Source organism: Spermophilus citellus, assembly GCF_964194105.1.
Source record: "Spermophilus citellus genome assembly, chromosome: 17".
In the NCBI taxonomy this organism is placed as follows: Eukaryota; Metazoa; Chordata; class Mammalia; order Rodentia; family Sciuridae; genus Spermophilus; species Spermophilus citellus.
The window spans coordinates 17,453,765-17,475,627 of record NC_138199.1 but is presented as its reverse complement, the minus strand read 5'-3'; the positions used below and the strand labels follow the sequence as shown (position 1 = coordinate 17,475,627).

The 21,863-nt window shown below is 45.3% G+C and overlaps 1 protein-coding gene and 1 pseudogene across 2 annotated transcripts; one reads left to right on the top strand and one right to left on the bottom strand.

Annotated features, from left to right (window-relative positions):
• The first annotated feature begins 392 nt into the window (after positions 1-392).
• Positions 393-988, top strand: LOC308635532 (ATP synthase F(0) complex subunit B1, mitochondrial-like; annotated as a pseudogene). Its single transcript has one exon. The product of its transcript is annotated as an ATP synthase F(0) complex subunit B1, mitochondrial-like (transcript).
• Positions 989-17,605: 16,617 nt separating this feature from the next.
• Positions 17,606-21,580, bottom strand: LOC308635531 (olfactory receptor 1L4-like; the record flags this gene model as incomplete). Its single annotated transcript, XM_081269947.1, has 2 exons — positions 21,487-21,580; positions 17,606-18,574 (listed from the first exon to the last, which is right to left on the bottom strand). The coding sequence occupies exon 2, from the start codon at positions 18,548-18,550 to the stop codon at positions 17,606-17,608; it is 945 nt and encodes a 314-aa protein (XP_081126073.1). The 5' UTR covers positions 18,551-18,574; positions 21,487-21,580.
• Between the last annotated feature and the right edge of the window lie 283 nt (positions 21,581-21,863).

The window sequence follows — 21,863 nt, the reverse complement described above, 5'->3', positions numbered from 1 at the left end:
AATACATGTGAAAAGGGAGGGAATTCTGACCCATACCACAACACGGAAGAACCACGAAGAAACTGCACCAAGTGACACCAGCCAGGGATTCCACTCCTCTGAGGTCCCTAGGAGCCATGGGGACAGGCAGTGGGTGGTGAGTGCTAGGGTGGGGGTCAGGGAGGGGTTAGTGTTAGTGGGATGGAGCTTCAGTCTGGGAAGATGAGGAGGTCCTGAGGTTGGGCTGTTTTATTCCACTAACCGTACACTCAAGAGAGGTCACTGGTCAATTAGGAGGGACGTGCATTTTAGCACAGTACAAAGTCCTATTAAAAACAAATAAACCGGAGCAGACAGAGTCTCTATTCAGGGTCCCAGGGACACTAAGCCTGCTGCATGGATATTTGCTGACCATGCTCTCACAGGTGGTACTTTCTCTGCCATCAGAGTGAGCCCCTGTCTCAGGAATGCAGCTTTCCTAGGACCAGGGTCATTGCAGCCATTGGGATCTTTCACACAGGGCAGCCACATCTTGCCCATCTACCACCTCTTCCTGAATATGGAGGAAAGGTTTGTTCTTGGGCTGATCCCTGAGGAATTCTTCCGATTTCTTTATCCTAAAACTGGTTTAACAGCACCCTACATGCGTGGAACTAGATTTATCTTGTTTCTATCCAAAGAAATCTATGTAGTTATCCCAGAGACCTTCTCTACCATATCAATAGTAGGGTTTACTTTTGTATGTAAAAAATATGGTTCCTCTATTAGAGAATTTATTGATAATCTCAATGAGCAAAAAATTGTCCAAATAGAAGAGGTGAAGCAGGCTTCCATCAAATAAATCCAGGATATGATTTAGTTGGAAAAGTCACAGCAGGCGCTGGTTCAGAAGTGCCACAATTTTTTTGATGTCCAGATAAATAACATTGCTACGGCCTTGGAAGTTGCTTACCAAGAATGGCTACATGAAGTAGACAAGGAAGCAAAGAGTCACCCGGATTATCTGTGAAAAGCCAAGGTTCGTCGTCGGAGATTAAAATGCACACACACAGATAGCAGTGACAAAGATGAAGCACTTTATTGCAACTGCTGCTAGCTTATATAGAAAGTGAGAGTTAGTTATCTTAAACCAGGAAGCCCCTGGGGCCAATCATAGTAAAGGTCAGGTCATCACCTATGGTGCACGCACATCCGCCCTGCATAAGATTCATGGGGGGCACGAACTGTTCAAGAGCCCGGAAGTCGGGAGGGCCAATTAGAAGGTTTTCAAAACAACTTGTTATCCGCCCACTGGCAACTTGCCCGGCCGCCATGTTGCAATAGGGGCCCCTTATCTGAAAGGCCGGGGGAGTTCTAGCCACCCACTGGCAATTTGCCCACCGCCATGTTTGAAAGGCCCAGGGAAGGGGAGTTCTCAGGGAGACTCCCAACAATCTGTACCTCTGTGCAGAATAGGATGCATCAAAAGGGACAAGAGCACATGAGAAACTGGTGGAGAAGCACGCGGTGCAGAGCATCTCTGCACAACAGAAAAAGGAGATGATTGCCAAGTGCATTGCAGGTCTCAAGCTGATTGCAAAGAGGGCTCAAGCACAGCCAGTTACATAAATGTATCTGTCCCAACTAAGACAGCTATAAACTGTTGCTGAGTAAATGGAAACTAGTTGATGTGACAAAATCTTTCTATATTGCTGTCTACTGAAATTACAGTTTACCTTTCCTAACACAGAAAAGTTCAAGTTTCTTTTAGTGAGAAAGCTAAATCTGTTGACCGGATAGTTCTCATCATATCTCTGCATTTTGAGTTGTTATCTGATCACTTTTGAAAAAGCACTTTGCTTTTATTAAAACATATTGCCTGGTGATCGATTACCAAGCTACAATTTAAATTTATAATTAATTCCATCATTGTGCAATAAAGTAGTGATTAAAACAAGAAAAAAATAAATAAACCATCACACCTGGTCTCAGTGCTGCTCCTGAATGAAGTCTCCCTGGAGTGCTCCCGTGCTGCCCCCAAACCAGTGTGGGCAGCCAAACTAACGGTCATTCGAGTGAATTTCCTAAGGTACCAAATAAAACACAGACACACAATTTACCTTTAATTCAAGCCCTAGGACGGCTCCTCTGCCCTCGGCCTCAAGCTCCCCAAATGGGAGAGTGAGTAGTGTCACAAGAGGCTGGCGAGAGAGAGCTAGCAAGCTCAGAAGTGGACTTTTATTGGAGAGACTCTCATTCTTTAGAAATTTCCATCCAAAAAAGGTCAAGGGGGGCAGGTTTACAAGGAAAGGTAAGGTAATTTGACCCCTGGGGCTGTAGGAAGGCACATCTATGCATGAAGACATATTTTGCTATGGGGGCAGCCGTCTAGGGCCACTTTGATGTGATCAGATCATGGGAAGTAACCAACAAAGCCTCAACCATTCAGGGAAGGAAAATTCTGGTCACACAGCACAATGGCCTCCCACACTCCAGGTAACTGTAGCCTGGATCCCAGAGACCAAGGGACCATGTGGGATTGGCAGCTGTCACTTCTTGTGTATGTGGAGTGCCAGGCCCTGGCTGCACGGGGGGAATGTGGACCCAACAGGCCACCATCATGGTGCTCACTATTAGCAGCAGGACTGCAGGCCTACTAGATGCGAGACGGCTGGGGAGCACCCAGGGCAGGAATTGGGAAGGGCTCTCTGAGAGCAATGCCCTCTCATAAACAAAGCTCAGGCAACGCCCTCTGCTCTGGGTCTGAAGTGGCCCAGGGTCTTAAGGTCCCTGAAACCTGTGCCCAGCACCTAGCTCAGTGCAGGGATCAGCAGGCCATGGAGAGTGTTTTGGGCTCATTTATTGGAAGCAGGTGGGCACATAGGGGGGGTCCACAGCTTGTGAGGACAGCAGTGGCATCATAACCTCATCTAGGATCAGCTCAGGCCTCTCTAGGGGACTGAGGCCGACACTGTGGCAGGGTTTCTTCAGGGAGCTTAGTCTCAGGGGTGAATACCAGAGCCCAACAAGGAGTATCTGGCACTGATCCTGCTTTAGACAAGATAACTTGGCTCCAGGGGTCCGGGGAACACAACCTTCTCAACTGCACACTGCCTGCTGGGAAGGTCCTACCCTGTGCAGCCTGTCCTGGAAGCCCCAGGGCCACGTGTGCTGGACACATGCAGCTGGAACCAAAGCCAGGCAATGGCAGCAGGTCTGGTGGCTTTGTCACCCACTCCTGTTCCAGGCTCCCTGCTGCATCCAGTTTCCTGCTGTGCTGCAGACAGCCCCACTCAGGTCCATAAGGCCTAGAGACATGGTCACCATCCCCTCGCCAGACAGTGACAATAAAGCATTTGACGCATCCTGTGTTTCCACAGCAGATGGTGAGTTGAGGCCCGGGGACTTCCCTAGACCCTGTGTCCCCTTCTCACTCCCACCACCCCTCATGGAGGAGTAATTGGCCAAAGCAACCACAGCAAGAGGAGCATCAGCTTCAAAGCCTTTTGTGTTATTGTGGTGCTGGGGATCGGATCCAGGGGTGCTCTACCACTGAGCCACACCCCAGCCTTTATTTTGAAACATGGTCTCACCACGTTACTGAGATTACAGGCATGTGCCACCATGCCTGGGTTCAGTGCCTTTTAATACTAGCTTGAGCTGGACAAAAGGTCTGGTCCAGTTGCCATAATCCAGAACTGCCGGCACTTGATGCTAGAGGTCACCACAGGAGTGACTGCACCCACCTTGGGATAGCATGGTGGACTCTACACACCATCCTGCCTCTCTTGCAAAAGAAATGCAGGAATGCATCACATTGTTTCTATACAATCAGGGGAGGGAGAAACATGTCCAAGAGGTGAAAACCCATGCTCAGATCCTCTCCTCCAGTCCCTCTGCTCAAGGGGGTGGCTGGCACCCTTCCTCATGCAGGACCAGGCAAAACTAGGGACTGACGCCAAAGCCTTCCTTCCATGTACATCACACACTTACTTCCACCCATGCTTCTTGAGTCATCAGAGCTGAGGGGGCAGTTATGTGCCTTGGGTTTAGAAGCTAAAATGACTTTTAGATTTTCATGATGACACCTATAGATATAGAAAATTCCTTTACATTTCAGGAGGCCCTGCATAGCCAGTCCCCTTGATGGCAACTTTTAAGCTGCTTCTGATCTTCTGTGATCACAGCTTGCTCATCTCCTATGCAGGTCTTTCTATTCATGTTGAATACATTCCTGTATTCAACATGAATATTTCTGAAAAATAAATGTCACCCATTTAAAATTTTAGTTACTCCTGCCAAACTGCCCTTCTAGAAGGTTGCACTGAGCTCAGGGGCTGTCTGGCCTCGGTGGAGGGTTGGAGACAACTGAGAATCACAACTATGGCTAGTTGGGTTCTGATGGGCAACCTCTACCATCTGGGCTTCTCCCCCATGCTTTGCTGATATATTTCAGAACAGGGATCCTGTGTCAAGACTTGGAGCTCACAAGGTGCCCTCATTCCACTCCGAGTACTTTCCCATGTGATTCCTATAAAGGGGACCTCATCTCAGCCTAGTGTGCCCAAATAGGCTTCATCACCTCCCTTCTGTACACCAACTGAAGTTACATCACCTGCACCTGTTTTTGCAGGTGAGGCTAAGTGACCTGTGAGAGATCAACTCACTGGAGAACAGGAAAGGGCTGGGCTCTGGGCTCCCTTCTGACCCATCTGTCCTACCAGGCACCAAACTACTGGGTTAGCTAATAACCATAGATCCTCAGGGTATGGGGACAGGGAAGGATGCTACTGAAGTTACAGTCATGAGATCCAGTGGGTAGGTCAGAAAGGGAAGCAGAACGAGCTGGCATTCTCAGGGTACAAGGAGGGCCAAGGGAGCTTGGAACCTGGTCATGGCTGTGCTTGGGGTCTTTGTTGGTGCAGAGCATGAGGCCTGGAGAATGGACGTGAACTTGCTGATGGACAGTGAAGTTTGGGCATGAAGCTTGGACCACAGGCTCCTCGATGTGGCCATGGCATAGGGATGCTGAATTCCAGGGGAGGCAGGACATCCAGGATTATGTCAGGAACTGGGTGTGTGGGCCTAGGTCTTTCACCAATAGAAGGGAAGCCCAGGACATCATCCCTGACAAGAGCATCGGTGGGGCACATGCACAGAGACCTTCCCAGAGAATATCAGCCACTCCTGGGGTTCTGCCTATAGAGCTTATGGAAACAAAATCCAGCAGGCTTCTGGGAATCCCACACATGTGTAGAAGACACTGGCCCACTCACAGAGCCTTGCCAGAGGGCTTTCTGTAGAAGAACCTGGCACCAGGACCAGTTTCCCAACACTCTCTTTCTAGTTTCCCATGCCCTCCCTGGTCTCCTGAGCTCTCTGTGGAGTGTGCAGGGAGCACTGTTGCTCAGTTCTGTGCAGTCAGACAGGGCCTTATCACCCATGGCAAATCAGTTCAGCCATCCCAGAGTCACTCTGCCTGGACTCAATACAATCTCCGACTTTCACCTGAGTCGTTGTGCACTGGAACCCTGTGTCCTGGAAGGCAGGTGCTAGCTGGAGCCTTTAGGTGGAGGCTGCTGGCACAGGAGTTTTTCTACTACAGGCTCCAGCATCCTGGAAGATCCTTTTGCCTGCTGTCCACAATCTGGCTCTTGGAGTCTGGGGCTATCCCTCAAGTCCATTGCCCTCCACCTGTGGAACCAGGATGTCTCAGCAGAAGAGCTAGACTTCATGGCTTGCTGATACAAGCAGTGGCTCAGAATGCCTGCAGGAAGTCAAAGAGTGTGGGTCCTACTTTCCATGTCTCTCAGCTCAAGGTCATCTTCTCAGAGATGCTTTGGCAACCATTCTGATGAGCCAGCTGCTCTCCAGAATAAGATTCTGTTTTATCATTGTCTTCCACACCTGAATGCTGGAGCTCTGGGTACCTCACAGACATAACTGCTAGCACATGTGTCCAGCACACAGATGCTCAGCAAGAACCCCTACTGACTGACCCCTTCCCCAGCCTCCAGCCCATATACCCTACCCCTTCTCTAAGGCACCTTTGGAATGGAGCAGTTCTCTATATTGATGTTCTCTTATCCCTTCCTGTGGGGAGCCACTCCAAATGCACCACGGGGATCTGAAAGATCACTGTAGTCTGGTGTGGTAGTGCCATGACTCGTAACTCAGGCTTTTCCTTCACTCAGGTGTGGTCCCAGGAGTGGCCCTAGGAGTAGGCAGCACCCAGAGAGGTTGAGCTACACTCACCTCTTCCCTTGTAATCCTACCCCTTGCCTTATTTGCATGGCTTCCTCCCAATAAAAGGGCTCAGCACATGCTCTTCTCTCTCTTTCCACGGACTCCTGAGGTCAGAGGAGCCATCACAAGACCCAAAGAAAAAGGCATTTCTCTGTCTCTGTGTGATTATTTTGTGCAGGCCAGTTCACCTGGAGTGACCCTGAGTGTTTAGTCGTGAAACGCAAAACCCTCCCTTTGTAGAAGCACCTGGTCTGGAACAGAGATGGAGAATTTTCTCTACAGTGTGGGGCTCTCTAGCTGAACTGGTTCTTCCTATTGCAGCCTGGGCAAGTTCCCTAATCTCCTTTCTGAGCAAAGGAGAAAAATGACCTGCCTGCCTCTCAAGGGCCTGGGTTGATCAGTCAGTATCTGCAAAGTGCTCACAGTATGAGCTGTCTACTTCTTAATTAAGGAACTGAATAGAAAACAATTATTCCCCTAGGGAAGACATTCTCCATGCAAACGCCCAGTGTGGTGACATTCAAGATGTCAGAGTAGTGGAAGCCACATTTCCAGTTGCTCTGTGACTCAGAATTCAAGCTGTGGGAAATACGGGATTTCAATAAAATTCAACATTGAACAGTCAGAGTGTCTTAGAGACTCAGAAATTAGGGTGCACTGAACAAAGAAAAAAGAGGACGTTGGAACTAGGCTAGTTGCAGCAGCCATGCTGGTTCACCACAGAGGGGAGGGAGAACACAGATAGAAATGCGATGGACAAATTTGGCACAGAAAGTCTTATAGATCATAAAGGCAGCCCAAACTTACCTGATCCAGAGCCTGCACAGACAGCCATCTGGTGTTTGAAAGGTGCACTGTTTCTCAACTGGCCATGGACAACTGAGGTGAGAACCATTTCAAGGAGGCCACACCGATGCTTGGTGCTGCGGAACTGGGAGACCATAGCAAACACTGTCCTGGAAAGTGCCTGACATATGGCCCAGGGTGTACCCAGCAGAATGTGAGTGAAACAGGCACAGAGGAGATTGTATCCAGGGCAATGCAAGTAAGGGATACAGAGGGGAGCCCAACTCGATTTCCTTTTGAGTCTGGCAGATGATGTGACCAGTGGAAGTGGGTTGGGAATCTGAACAGGTGGGTGTGAATACACTCAGGGACTCACTCCAGGAAGGCTGTGTTTGAGGGCAGCATAGCGTGTGGAGGGCCACCCCCACCAACAATGGCCCTGTAAACAGAATTCTTGGGAGGCTCCTGAGACCCAGACCCAGACTCCCAGCAGAGATTGGCAGCTGCCAGGCCCTTGGGGTGTGACCATCCATTCTTTTTTTTTTTGTTTAATTTTTTTTTTTTTTTGCATAGAACAAGATTTTGTTTTCAGAGTTTTTCTTCCTCCCCCTTCCTCCATTGTTAGCAGCTTGATGTGTCATTCTCCCCAGCAGGGGAAGGGGTGGAATGGCTTGGTTGTAAACACCCTCCCCCAGCCTTCCTGTCCCTTAGAGGGGCAAGCTCAGCTGGGTTCTGGTTCAGGGTTGGGTGCAGCGGGCTAAGGCTTGGCTTGGTGTGAGAAGGCAGGCAGCTGTGTCTTCAGAGCTCATTCCTCCACTCGGGCTCCACTTGCAGGGACAGGCCCCCTTCACTCTCCCGCTCCTGGGGGAGGTAGTCGTGACCATGGGTTGTTTAATTTTTAATTTGATTTAATGAGTTATCCATGAGAGTAGAATTCATTTATGCACTATGATATATCATACATAGATGGGGTATAATTTCTCATTTTTCTGATTATACATATTGTAGAATTACATAAATCTCTCTCTCTCTCTCTCTCTCTCTCTCTCTCTCTCTCTCTCTCTCACACACACACACACACACACACACACACACACGGTAATAATGTCTGTTTCATTCTACTATCCTTCCTATTCCCATATCCCGTCCCCTCTCCTCCCTTCACTCCCCTCTACCTAATCTAAGGTAACTATTCTTCCCTAGTGCTCCCCCATTTATTGTGAATTATCATCCGCATATCAGAGAAAACATTCAGCCCTTGGCTTTTTGGGATTGGCTTATTTCACTTATGATATTCTCCAACTTTATCCATTTACTGGTAAATGCCATAATTTCATTTCTCTTTAAAGCTGAGTAATATTTCATTCACTATATATACCACATTTTCTTTATCCATTCAGCTATTGAAGGACACTAGGTTGGTTCCATAATTTAGCTTTTGTGAACTGAGCTGCTATAAACGTTGACGTGGCTGTGTCAGTGTAGTATGCTGATTATAAGTCCTTTGGATATAGACTGAGGAGTGGGATAGTTGGGTCAAATGATGGTTCCATTCTGAGTTTTCTGAAGAATCTCCAACCACTGTGGTTGCACCAATTTGCAGTCTCATCAGCAATGTATGAGTGTACTTTTTCCCCCACATCCTCACCAACATTTATTGTTGCCATAGAGAACTCAAAAAACTTGACACCAAGAAAACAACCCAAAAATTAAATGGGCTAAGGAACTGAACAGAGGAAGAAATACAATCAATCAATATGTGAAAAAAGTGTTCATAATTTCTAGCAACTAGAGAAATGCAAATCAAAACTACTCTAAGATTTTTTTTTTTACTCTAAGATTTCATCTCACCCAGTCAGAATGGCAATCATCAAGAATACAAGCAACAATAATTGCTGGTGAGGATGTGGTGACCATTCATTCTTGTTGATAATTTTGACCACTTCAGTGGAGACCATTCCTTCATTTTTCATTAAGAATATTCGTGTGTGTATGTGTGTGTGTGTGTGTGTGTGTGTGTGTGTGTGCGCGCGCGCGCGCACGCGTATTCTTACTGTGCCGGTTGGTTTGTGGACATATATACATATACATATTTCTTTCTTTTTTCTCACTCTCAGCCTTTCTTAATGTTATTTTTTCTTGCCGTGTCTTTTGAGGGTTAACGGTTTTGTTTTATTTTGTTTTTGTTTCTTTCTCTCCTTTTGTCTCCCACTAATAGGAAATTCTTTATTCTTTATCCTTTACTTTGTTTTCCCTCCTTCTTTCTTATAATCATAACCTGATATATTTCTTTTGCATTTTCTCTGTTCACATTTTGAACATTGTGAACTCTCTTCTACCTTCCTATTAAATTTTCTTTTCTCTTAATGTACCATATTTGACCATCTTTTAGATCTAATTCAGTTATAAAACTTCTGCCCCCACCACTCATGTTTCATTATTGCTGCTGTAGATGACATAATTGACTCACCTGCTGTTCGCCTTACTGCCAAATCTAATTCTAGTTATTGTTGTTTTTGCTTTTGGCAATTTCTGACTCTGCCCTGGAAACTTCCAGAGTGACTAGGTGAGCTCTAGTCACATCACTGTGACAAGGTCCAAGCCATTGTCCTCCCACTTCTCAGCAGGTGCTTCCTACATCATCTTCTCAAGGATATGTGGCTTTTTTATACTTATGGATAATATTTATTAGAACAGAAGTATATAAACCAAGAGCATCAGGAAAAGATATGTATCAGGAGGAATCCAGAGAGGTCGGGCACAGGCTTTTGACCATTTCCCCATCTGGGGCCATATAGGACATGCTTTCTCTTTAGCAGTAAAGTATGTGGACATGTGCAGAATGTCTCTGCACACACAGACAAAACTGTTCAAGCTTTTGGGCCTGAGGCTTTTATTGAGAGCCAGTCACAAGAGACATCATGCTACATGACAGTCACAGCCACTGAAACTTAGGGTCCCAATGATGAAACCAGACACACATCAAGTATGCTGATGTATGTGCAAAGCAATCCTGACAGACTGAAAGGACATGGCCCATTTCTCCAGGTATATAAAACATCATGATCAACCACTAACATAACAACACTCAAAGGCCACATTACCTGGGGTTGGCCAAATGTCAGTCATGGTTCTAGGTTTCCTTGAAGACATACAAGGATTGAACAGCAAGACCTACTCAGGAAACACTTTCCTCACACTCCACACATGCTATTTAAAACTCAACAGTGTCCCTTATGTGGGGGATTGTATGCGTAAACTCTTACATGTATCAAGATCACATCTAGTCTCTGGTTGAACTGAGATTTGAATCTATGGTGGGTTTTTGCTCACTTAAGCTGTACTGCCTTCTCACTACCAGCTACTATGGTGTTGAGTATTTACAGATCATCTAATCCATTTATATGAGCAAAACCCCTACTTGACTATAAATTAGTCTGAGCCATCCTTCCACTCTGCTGGGGGCATATAAAGATGTCTTAGGCTCATTCATATCCAACCTCCCTATGGCCTCTGTCTTTGCAGAGCTAGTTTCCCCAGGTGTGTGTCTATAAGTTCATCATGACATTTACAGGTGGTACAATGTTGCTGCTTTTGCATAAAAGTATTAAGCAGATAGTTCATGCATTGGGGGGGGCGGGGTGGGTCAGGCATGGTAGCACACACCTGTGATCCTAGCTACTCAGAAGGTTGAGGCAGGAGGATCACAAACTTGACTCCAGCCTAGACAACTTAGTGAGACCCTGTTTCAAAATAAAAAAAGAGTACTTGCCTAGCATGTGTGAGCCCCTGCCTTAGATTCAATACCTCGTGCAAAAAAAAAAAAAAAAGCATTGTGATACCTATAGACCTGAATTTCCTATTGGTATTTCCTATTTTAAAAAGAAAATTGAGGGGGCTGGGGATGTGGCTCAAGTGGTAACGCACTTGCCTGGCATGCACGGGGCCCTGGGTTCGATCCTCAGCACCACATAAAATAAAGATGTTGTGTCCATCGAAAAACTGAAAAATAAATATTAATAAATTCTCTCACCTCTCTCTCTCTCTTTAAAAAACAAAGAAAGAAAACTTAAAAGGAATAAGTTGCAAATTATTCTGGGTTAGAAAAGCCTGATCTTTTAAAAAATCCACAAATAGAAGCAAAATTTGTAATCAAATTTTAAATTATCATGACAAAATTCTAAATATGAGCAAAAGTAGGGTGAGTAATATGCTGAACTCCCATATAATCATTACTCAGATTAAACAATTATCACTACATGGCCAATCTTGTTTCAATTTGACTTTTATTCATTATCCATTTGTATCCTAAAATATAGTAACTTTTAAAAATGCACAAACATGCCAGCACTGTGGTGCACACCTGTAAACCCTCCCAGCTCAGGAAGCTGAGACAGGAGGATCACAAGTTCAAAGCTAGCCTCAGCAAAAAAAAAAAAAAAAAAAAAAAAAGTGAGGCACTAAGCAACTCAGTGAGATGCTGTCTTTAAATAAAATGCAAAATAGATCTAGGATGTAAGGAAAAATAATAAGGGAGGCACAGAGACAAGGTGCAGAGGCAGGAAAGTGGCTGCTTACACAAGTGACCACGTTTATTTATACCAATAGGTCACATTAGGTCATTAGTACCATAACTACATTATTGTTTAGAGTATCAGTAAGGTTGCTTATTCTGCAGTTACATTCACAGTTACAATATGCAATGTAAGGAGCTTTGTGCAGTTTTTAAGAAACTCCATTGTATAAAGGTACTATTACATGGACAGATTTAGGTTCAGTGAAACATTGTTTTTTTTTTTTTAAGAGAGAGTGAGAGAGGAGAGAGAGAGAGAGAGAGAGAGAGAGAGAGAGAGAGAGAGAGAGAGAGAGAGAGAGAGAGAGAATTTTTAATATTTATTTTTTAGTTCTCGGCGGACACAACATCTTTGTTGGTATGTGGTGCTGAGGATCGAACCCGGGCCGCACGCATGCCAGGCGAGCGCGCTACCGCTTGAGCCACATCCCCAGCCCACATTGTGGTTTTTTAACAAGAGAGTCCCTATATTCCCAGGAGCTGTGTGCCTGAGATGAAGGTCAAAGCTGATAAGAGCTACCTCATGAAGGACATTGCTACAGCACCCAGGCATCCTGTGTCTTTACACAGAAGTTTCTCAGCAGCCAAGCATTCTGAGCCTTTGCACAGAAACTTCCTAGCTACCAAGCATGCCACAATCACGAAGTTTATCAGAGTCCCCAATCCCAAACACAGAACCCCTACACTAGGGATATGGCTCAGTAGTGGAGTGCCTCTGAGTTCAATCCCTGGTACCCACCCACCCCCCAAAAAAAGTGCACAAACACTACCATTATTTCATTTACAAAATAATGATAATATCTTATGTTTTTGTTAGCTTTTTTTGTCACTGTCACTAAAAGACCTGACAGGAACACATAGGAAGAAAAGTTTATTTTGGTTCATGGTTATAGAGGTTATATCTCGGACCAGCTGATTACATTGTTCTGGGCCCACAGTGAGGCAGAATCTCATGGCGGAAGGTGTGGCAGAGGAAAGCAGCTCTGACATGGCAGTCAGAAGCAGAGAGAGCTCCTTTCACCAGAGACAAAATAGAAACCCCAAAGGCATGCCCCCAGTGACCTACCTCATCCAGGGAATCCTACCTACCCACAGTTACTGCCTAGTTAATCCATATGAGTAGATGAATCCACTGATTAGGTCACAACTCTCATCATCTGATCATTTCATCTGTGAAAATTCTTGTATTATCTTACACTTAAGCTGTTGGGGGACATCTCATATCTAAACCATAACCTTCTATCCTGGCCCCCAAAAGTTCATGCCAACTTCACGATGAAAAACACAGTCAATTTCCCAGAGTCCCCAGAGTCTAAACAGTCCCAGCATTGCCCAAAAGTCCGAGTCCAAAATTTTCTTTGAGGTTCAAGGCAAACTTTTTCCCTGCAAATATGTACATTTTTCCAGAAGCAGGATCTCTAAAGTAGATGCATGAGGGCAGTTATCAAGAGCCCTGCACTTTACAGAACACCCTTTGCTTGTGGGCAAAGAAGTAAGCTCTGGGAGGCAGCCTGCTGGAGATGGGTGACTGTGCTGTCAGCTGATACACCAGAAGAGCTGGTATTATGTGCCACCGATTCTGACAGTTGAAGTAGGAGGAAGTTAGTTTTTGTAGCTATTTATGGAGTTGGTCCGATGAAAGTGCCAGCTGATGGTCTACCTATCATAGCCATCTACAACAGCTTTCTACAACACCTGGGTTTCTTTAGAAACTGTGAAGAGACACTTGGTAGATGAGAAAGGGGAGCTTTTGCAAGTAACCCCCACCACCTGCACCCCAGGTCCAGGATCTGCACAGTGCCCAGCCAGTGCCTTCTAGTCCTCAGAGCGGTGACTCCACAGGCTCCCCAGCCTGAGTGCTGGAGGACAGCGCAGGCCGGGCCAAGGAGGGGCTGTCATCAAGAGCTAGGGCTGGGTGAGGAAGGCTGAGGCTCCTGGCAGAGACAGGGGAGCAGTGTCATGCAGAGGCAAGGCAAGGGGAGATGCCCGGAGCCTTGAAAGACTTCCCTGTTTCCTGGCAGGAGTGTCTGCAGAAGTCAGCTCCATATATGGTCTCGTGTGGGAAGTGGATAAAAACTTAATTTTAGTCATAAAAGGAAGGCTTATGGGGAGGAGGCAGCAGGGCTCTGGATGCAGCACCCAGGGCTGTAGATGTGGCACCCAGCTCAGAGACCCTGCCTGCCTCACTTGGCAGCTGCATCAGGTGTAGAAATTGTCTCAGGCTTGGGAAGGAATCCTCAGAGGGGGTGTCATAAAGATATGTGCCACAGTGGCCCTTATTCTGCCAGGAAGACACTGCATCTTTATTTCACGGTGGCTGGAGCCCTATGTGTGGGGTAAGTGTGGTCCTCTCTCAGGTTGTGGCCCATGTTGCTGTCTGCCTTTGGACAAGTGTTAATCCTGTTGTGGTTTCTCATTTGCTGAGCCTTCAGAGGCCTGCTGTTAGCCCACAGAACTAAGTGTCATTGCCATTCTAACTTGGGCTCCATCCCAGGCTCTGTTCATTAGTGTTTCTTGCTGAGACCTGTGCAGCTTCGCCTAAGCCTGCTGCAGGTTTTCTCCTGTGAATGCATGGCCCCTGCCCCTGAAGCCCACCCAAGTGACTCAACCTTGGCCAGCTCAGGTCTGAAAGGTGGAGTACTCCTCAGGCTCCTGGGCATGAGGGGGCTGCAAGCCAGTGGCCGAATGAAACCCACTGAGTTCCAATGTCCATCCTTCTGGCTGTTCACCTGTGGATGGCTCTGCAGGGCTGGTGCTCAGCACACTGACACATATCCTGACAGCTTGGCAGTGACCATCTCCCCATGGGTATTGGGAATGAAGTCAGAGAGGAGGGAGGGGGGCTCAGAGCCCTGTGGCACCACTTCTTAGCCCTGTATCCTGAGCAAGAGTCCCTGTTTCTCTGGGCCTCCATTTCTTATTAATAAAATGGTAATGTCAGCGGTTCTTACCACGTGATTGTTCTTCCACAGTTGTGTGTCTCATTGATGCATGATTTATCTTTTAAATTTTTATTTTTTATTTTTCTGGTAATGGGGATTGAGCCCAGGGGACTCTACCACTGAGCTGCACCCTCAGCCCTTTTAATTATATTTTGAGACAGACTTTCACTAAGTTGCTGAAGCTGGCCTACAACTTGCATCCTCTTGCTTCAGCCTTCCCAAGTTGCTGGGATTACAAGCCCCCAGCTAGCTGACACAGTTTTTACAGAGTGAGACTTGATTTTGATGAAGATGCTCCACACACACACAAAGCACCCTGTAGTCTACCAAGGCAGACATGGAGACTCTGCTTTGGAAGCTTCCAGCAAGTGTTTCAGGTTCTAGCAAATCTGAAGTAGCAACCCTGAAAATCCTCTGCTTCTAGGAACTAAACACACGAAGCTACATGTCTGGGCTGGCCAAAAGGACAGGACACCTCCAGGATCCAGGAAGGAGGAACCTGGCTGAGGGATGGTGGGCTCAGAAGCCAACACTGCAGCCTTGGGCATGGCTGCCACTTGTAAGATCCTGGCAGCCCGAGTGTTACAGGGCAGAGGACATGAACTTACGAGATACATAGGACTGGAGACTAGAGTTGGGAGAACACACGGAGTCTGAACTTCCAAGACTTAAAATTCAATGAGATTATTCTCCTAAAACTTCCTACCTAGCAGCAAGAGATGAGAAGGAAGCTCACCTCTTTGTCTGAGGAATGAAGGGGAAGGAAACACTTGCTCCTAAGAACCAGGACGAACGCCCTCATGTTGGTTTAGGATTTATGCCATCCACACCTTAGAGGCAGTCCAAGCCACTGAGTTATACAGAAAGTATAACTACTACTCCAGGAGGATCAGCAGGACCAGTGAGACCCAGAAGGCCTTCAGCTGCATCCCCCAAAGAACAGCCCTGGATTGTCCATGCTGAGAGATGTCACATCCAAAAATGGCATCAGCAGAGACACCCCTCTCCTAAAGTCAAGATGATACATAAACCTCAATTATATAGAAAAAGTACCATGGAGAACATGGAGAAAATAAGAGGAAGGGATTACTAACTATGAAAGCCAAAACAATCAATGGTGCTGAAAACCAAAAAACAAAACAAAACAAAACAAAACAAAACAAAACAAAACAAAACAATAGAATTAGCATCAGTTAAGCAAATATTCTTTGAAAAGATTAACCTAACAGGGAAATCTTCAACATGCAAAACAAGACAAAGCAGAGAAAAGGCATAAATAAAGAACACTAAGAATAGAAAAGGAGCCAAGTGAAGAGCAAATGAGGGAATTCAATAATTAAGAGTGGGAAGGGGTAGCCTTAGTCAGTGCATACTGTATGCATGCATTGAAATGTCACACTAATCCCCATTAATATGTAAAGCCGATCACAAAATTTAAAAAGGAAAAAATAAACAGGAACAATTAAAATGAATAAGATAAAAGAAAAAAGGTAGCCATAATTACACTCCAAGAATTTATATATTATTAAAAGTTTCTCAATACAATGAAAAGGATTGAATAGATGAGAAATCATTGAAGGAGATGAAGGACTTAGACTTACAACTTACAATCACTTGATTTCTCTCAATCTGTTTTTACTCTTATACTATGGGGAAGAAATGGTTTCTTTGTGGAAACTTCTATGGACTGAAATAGATGCATGAAACACTTAGGACGGTGCTTGTTCCTCACTAAATGTTGATTTTTATTTTTTTGCAAGAATATCCATTACATCCTTATAATACTAAAAAAGTGGGAAAACATTTTTAAATATTTATTAAAACACTTATTGACAAGGAAATGATTAAATAAGCCACAGAAGATATATAGGATCTAGTATTCTGGACCTGAGATTTAAAATGAATACATTCTATTTGTAGCAAAAACATCTCCTACATGTCTTGTTTTATGCAAAAAAGAAAGGAAATTTCAGAATAGTATATAGTGGAAGATACTATTTATGTTTCAACAAGAGACAGGGAGAGAGATTGAAGGGACAACTGGGATGGCAGTGAAGGTTGATTTGGGTGGGTAAAGGAAAATTTTTATCCTTATTTTTGAATTTTCACAATGAAAGTGTTGGTATAATATAGGGGGTAAAATTTTAAAATTTTAAAATACTTTTAAAATAACTAGATATTTACTGAAGTTTCCTGGGGAGGAGTCTGCAGGGCTGTATTACAGTACGTTCAACAAAACCTCCTTAATACCCTTTCAAAGGGAAAATTCATTATAGCCAAACTATGGAACCAGCCTAAGTGATCATCAACAGATAAATGGGTAAAGAAAATGTGGTATATATACACAATGGAGTTTTACCCAGACATAAAGAAAAAATGAAATTATATTATTTTCAGGAAAATGAATACAAACTAGGTACCATCATGTTAAGTGAAATAAGCCAAACTCAGAAGGTCAAGGTCAAGGGTCCTCTGTTTTCTCTCATTTGTGGAAGTTAGAGAGGAAAAAGCAAGAGAGAGAGAGAGAGAGAGAGAGAGAGAGAGAGAGAGAGAGAGAGAGAGAGAGAATGGAGTGGGAATCTCATGGAAATCAAAGGGAGATCAATAAAGAAAAGGGGCTAGGGGATGGGAGGTGAGGAGGGAGGGGAGAAATGCTGGGGGTGATATTGACCAAATTACATTGTTATATTGTGTGCATGTATGAAAAAGTAAAAATAAATCCCTTGGTTATGTACAACTCTAAGGCACCAACAAAAAAAATGTGGAAAAAACTCCTCAGACCTCCCCTGCTTCCCAACATTCCTCTCCACCCCTCTTTGCTGTGTCACACTCTTCTTTCCCTTTTCCACCAACAGGTAAAGTTTCCTTGCCTTACCTTGATTGTTGCCCCCAGTTTTTTTAAAGTCAAGTCTAGTTCAAGCACTCAGGCAACACTGAATGGATTGGACTTACTGCTATGTACTCACCACTATAATCAACATGTCATATTTACTTCGTCTAATTTTTTTTTTTTAACAAAAAATAAGATGTCATAGGATCAAAATTGAGAAACTTAGATTTGGGTATTTTTACTAAAGTGCTGGTGAACCCAGACCTGTCCTTACACATCTTGGGGTGCAGCTCGGCATCTGAGCCCCCTTTTTAGAGCGCCTTTGACCTCCTTGTTGCGAAGGCTGTAGATGAACGGGTTCAAGGTCGGTGTGACCACTGCATACACCACGCTGGCCAGGCGGTCGTAACGCGAGGAGTAGGCAGATGAAGGTCGGAAATATACCGACAGGACAGAGCCAAAGAAAAGCGACACCACCACCAGGTGGGCCCCGCAGGTGGAGAAGGCACGGCGACTGCCTCCTGCCGACCGCACTGGAAGCACCGCGTAGAGGATGTGCCCATAGGAAAGCGACACGAGAATCAGCGGGGTCAGTACCACCGCCAGGCCCTCGGAGAAGATGGCAGTCTCTGCGGTGGACGTGTCCGAGGTCGCCAAGCTCAGCATCACCGTCATGTCACAAAAAAAGTGACGCACGGGGGCAGAGTGGGGGTAGGAGAGCGCCGAGATGAGCAGGGTGTGGAGAAGGGAGTGCAGGTGAGCCACCGCCCAGGACGCACCCACCAGCGCCCTGCAACGCCAGGGTGTCATGACCGCGGTGTAGTGCAGTGGCCGGCAGACCGCCACCGCGCGGTCATAGGACATGGCCGCCAGGAGGTAGCTCTCGGTGATGCCCAGAGCCACAAAGAAGTACATCTGGGCAAAGCATGCTTGGAAGGATATGGCCTGAGCTGGGTAGAGCAGGCTGACCAGCAGTCGGGGGACCGTGACCGTGGTAAAGCAGGCATCCACAAAGCTCAGGTGACCCAAGAAGTAATACATAGGGGAGCACAGAGCCCCATCGGTCCTCACCAGTACCACCATGCTCAGGTTTCCCATGGCGTTGAACAGATAGATGCTGAGGAAGAGCAGGAACAACACTGGATGGGCAACTGTGTCATCCATCAGGCCAAGGAGGAGGAACTCGGGGCCGGATGTGAGGTTGACCAGAGCCATGGAGTACCTGGCCAGGTGGGAATGCTGAGAAGTGAGAAGAGACAGCAGGTCTAAGTTCTGAGGAACCCCAGGGGGACTTCCTGTATGTTGAGGTTCCATATGTAAATTTTTATACACATCCCAAACACAGAGTGTTTACAAAAATTTTGATAATTTAGATTTTTGCTTGCTAAAACAGATTGAAAACCACATTGCTCACTGAACGATCCTAATTTTATGAAGAAACCACATTTCACAAGGGTGTTCTAAGGTACTGATTGGAAGTCTCAAGTTTTGTTGTCATACCTGATTTTGAGTCTTCACTTTACTAATAAAGTAGTATGTCTTCTCTGAGCCTCGGTTCCTTCTCCTTTAATGAGGAAAATACTAATTTCTATCCTTGGACTTGGTAATGAGGATAAAGTGAATAGTAAATTTAAAATTGTTAGCACACTGCCTGACACATAATAAGTTGTATAACTTTTATCTGTCTACTCATCATTAGTTTATCATCATCATCATCATCCTCATTATCATCATCATCACCTATTTAGTCAAAGAGTCAGGACCCAGGCCATCTAAATACTAATCTAAATCTCTTCACCAGACACCTTACTGCATTTGCCATTCATTTTCACCACTCATTATGTGCTAATTCACAAATCAATCATTTTTTTTCTGTAATGTATCATGTAGTAAATACTTTAGGCTTGTGGGCCATACAGTTTCTGTTGTAACCACATCACTCTGATTTTGTGGTGCAAAAGCAGTGGCCCACAATAAGTAAATGTATGGCCATGGCCATGTTGCCATAAAACTTTATTTACAAAACAGGTGGAAGACTGGACTTTCCCAGTCAGACATGATTTGTTGACCCCCGTATAGGATACTGTGGGAGACTGCAAGATAGAAGAGTCTCAGCTTCTACCCTCAGTTAGATCTGGAGCAACATGCAGAGTATCTTAGTATGTTTCTAATTTCATGAACCACATTGGAGTAAATTATTTTTCCTGGAGGAGCTTGGGAAGAATTAAACAAAGGGGGTGGAACTTGAATCAGGCCCTGAAGAATGAATAGGAGTTCATGAAATAGACATGCTCTGGTGTAGGAGGAGAGGGTACTCCTGAGAGTGGGAAGAGACTGTGTGGAATTGTTGGTAGAGAAGACATGGACTAGAAAGAGTAAAGCATCCACATTATGACACTGAGACCCTGGGCAAAGCTTATTCTTGCTCTTATCTCAGTGTGTAAAATTGATTGTACATAAAACTATTACATTTCTCACATAGCCAACGACTCCAGTGATTCCAGAAATAATGCACTCATTTTGTCTCCTATTCAATTTCTTCCTTAAAACACCACAATCTCTTGTTGTTCCAAGGTCTTTACAAGAGTCCTGCTACTAAGCTAATCTGCCCACCCTTTGCCAGGAAAACTGGTCAGGCTTTGATGAGATCCCAGAGAATGGACCAAGTCAGTGCCTGACAAAAAGACTCCTCTCAAGAAGAAACTGCATCGCCCTGCCTTGTCCAGTGAACTGTATACAAAATGCATCCGAAATTATTTGTTGAATTAAGTTTTTTTGAAGAGCAGTGAGTGAAAAACAGAAATGAAGGGAGGGTAAAGAAGAGAGGATGTATCCTGCTTTCATTTTTCTGCTTCTCTGTCATTGTCACCCGTTAGCCGTCCCAGAGAAATCACCCTCTTAGTTTCTGCAAGCCTTACTCATTGGCCCATCACAGAATAGGAGCATGGGAGAGCTGGACTTTGGCACCCCTCAAATCTATCCATTTTTTTTAGTGCACTATTCTCCTTTACCCTTGACCTTGACCTTCACTTCCCAACCCCTCCTCAGGCAGCTGTGTGATGCAGTAGAAAGAGCATTGGCTGTGAAGTCACAGCCACATGGACTTTGATCCTGACTGCTGTGTAAACATGGATCCTCCTTCATTTAATCTCCAGTCATCTCATCTAAGAAATGAGGATATTGATTCCTGCTTTACATGGCTGATGTCAAGATTGAGTGAGGTAATGTATGTACAAGGAGTAGCAGAGAATGGATGCTGATAGATCTTGGTTCCTTTTCCCCTATATAGAAATCCACTGGCTTTTTTCTATGGCTTCTTGAAATGGTTCAGTCCAGTACTGGAGGGATATAGTTATTTAGTTGTTTTTCTTAATCTCAACTAAAAAACTTAATTTTCTGCAAGAAATGACACCAATTTTGGCCTCTAGGGACAACACGTGCCAAATCTACTTTCTCTGCATTTTTTGTTTTTTGGATTTGTTTGTTTTGTTTTATTTGTTTGTATATAGCTATCAAGGGGATCTATTCTGGACCTACAGATGTTTTCTTCAACCTGAAGATCACTGGAGCCTTAGATCCTTTCTTACAAGATCTTATTTCCGGTCCTTTTTCATTCACTCTTTGCTTTGTCAATGTTTTCTCAGCAGGAATTGGGCACGGTGTTCAAGCTGGGGTTGATCTGTGTGGAGTTCCCTGGGTCAATAAAATGGCTCAAGCTCACCATTCATGCCTATTTATTGAGTGCTTGCTGGGGGAAGGCATTGTGGGCTCTGGGGCTACAGAGGTAAGGCAGCCATTGTCCTTGACCTCCAGCTGTGCACAATGGGATAAGCACTACTTTAACTGTATGAACAAAGTGAGGGTGATTTCCTCTGCCTGGCTGATATAGGGAAGATCCCACAGAAGGGGTGAGGATCAAATTAATTTTGGAAGAATGAATACAAGATCACTTGGGGAATGGGAAGGGGAGGGCAGGTTGGGGAGAGAGAATGTGAAAGCAAAGGAAGATAATTTTTTTGTGTGTGGGAGAGTTGGAGCTAAAATGTGGCTTCTTCCTCCTTAATACTTAATGCAGAGTGGATGGAGAATGGGGTGCGAGGAAGACAGGACTCATGGTAAGAGGATAGCAGAGAAACATTGGGTTCTCTCACCTGAAGGGCAGCATGCCAGACCTCAATCTCTTCTGCAGAGTCTGTGGGCTCATCTCTCTCCTGGCCAGAGGTCCCCAGTCTTGGGGACAGGTGTGTGATCATCCATCTTAGCCCAGAGGCTTCAGTGTGTTTCCTGTGGGCTGTGACAACGGTACTATGTAGAGAGAAGCAGAGAGACAGAATTGCAGGGAATTCCTGAGCCATGCTCTTCCCACTCAGCTTACTGCCCAGACAGACTCTTTGCTGCCTGTTGGAATCTGTGCAGACTTCTCACCCTGGTGTCCAAGGCCTTCCAACATCGCTCCTGATATTCTCTCCAGTCTTCCCCCCCAACTGCTTCCATAGGATGCTGCTTCCCCTGACCCCAGCCAGGCTGG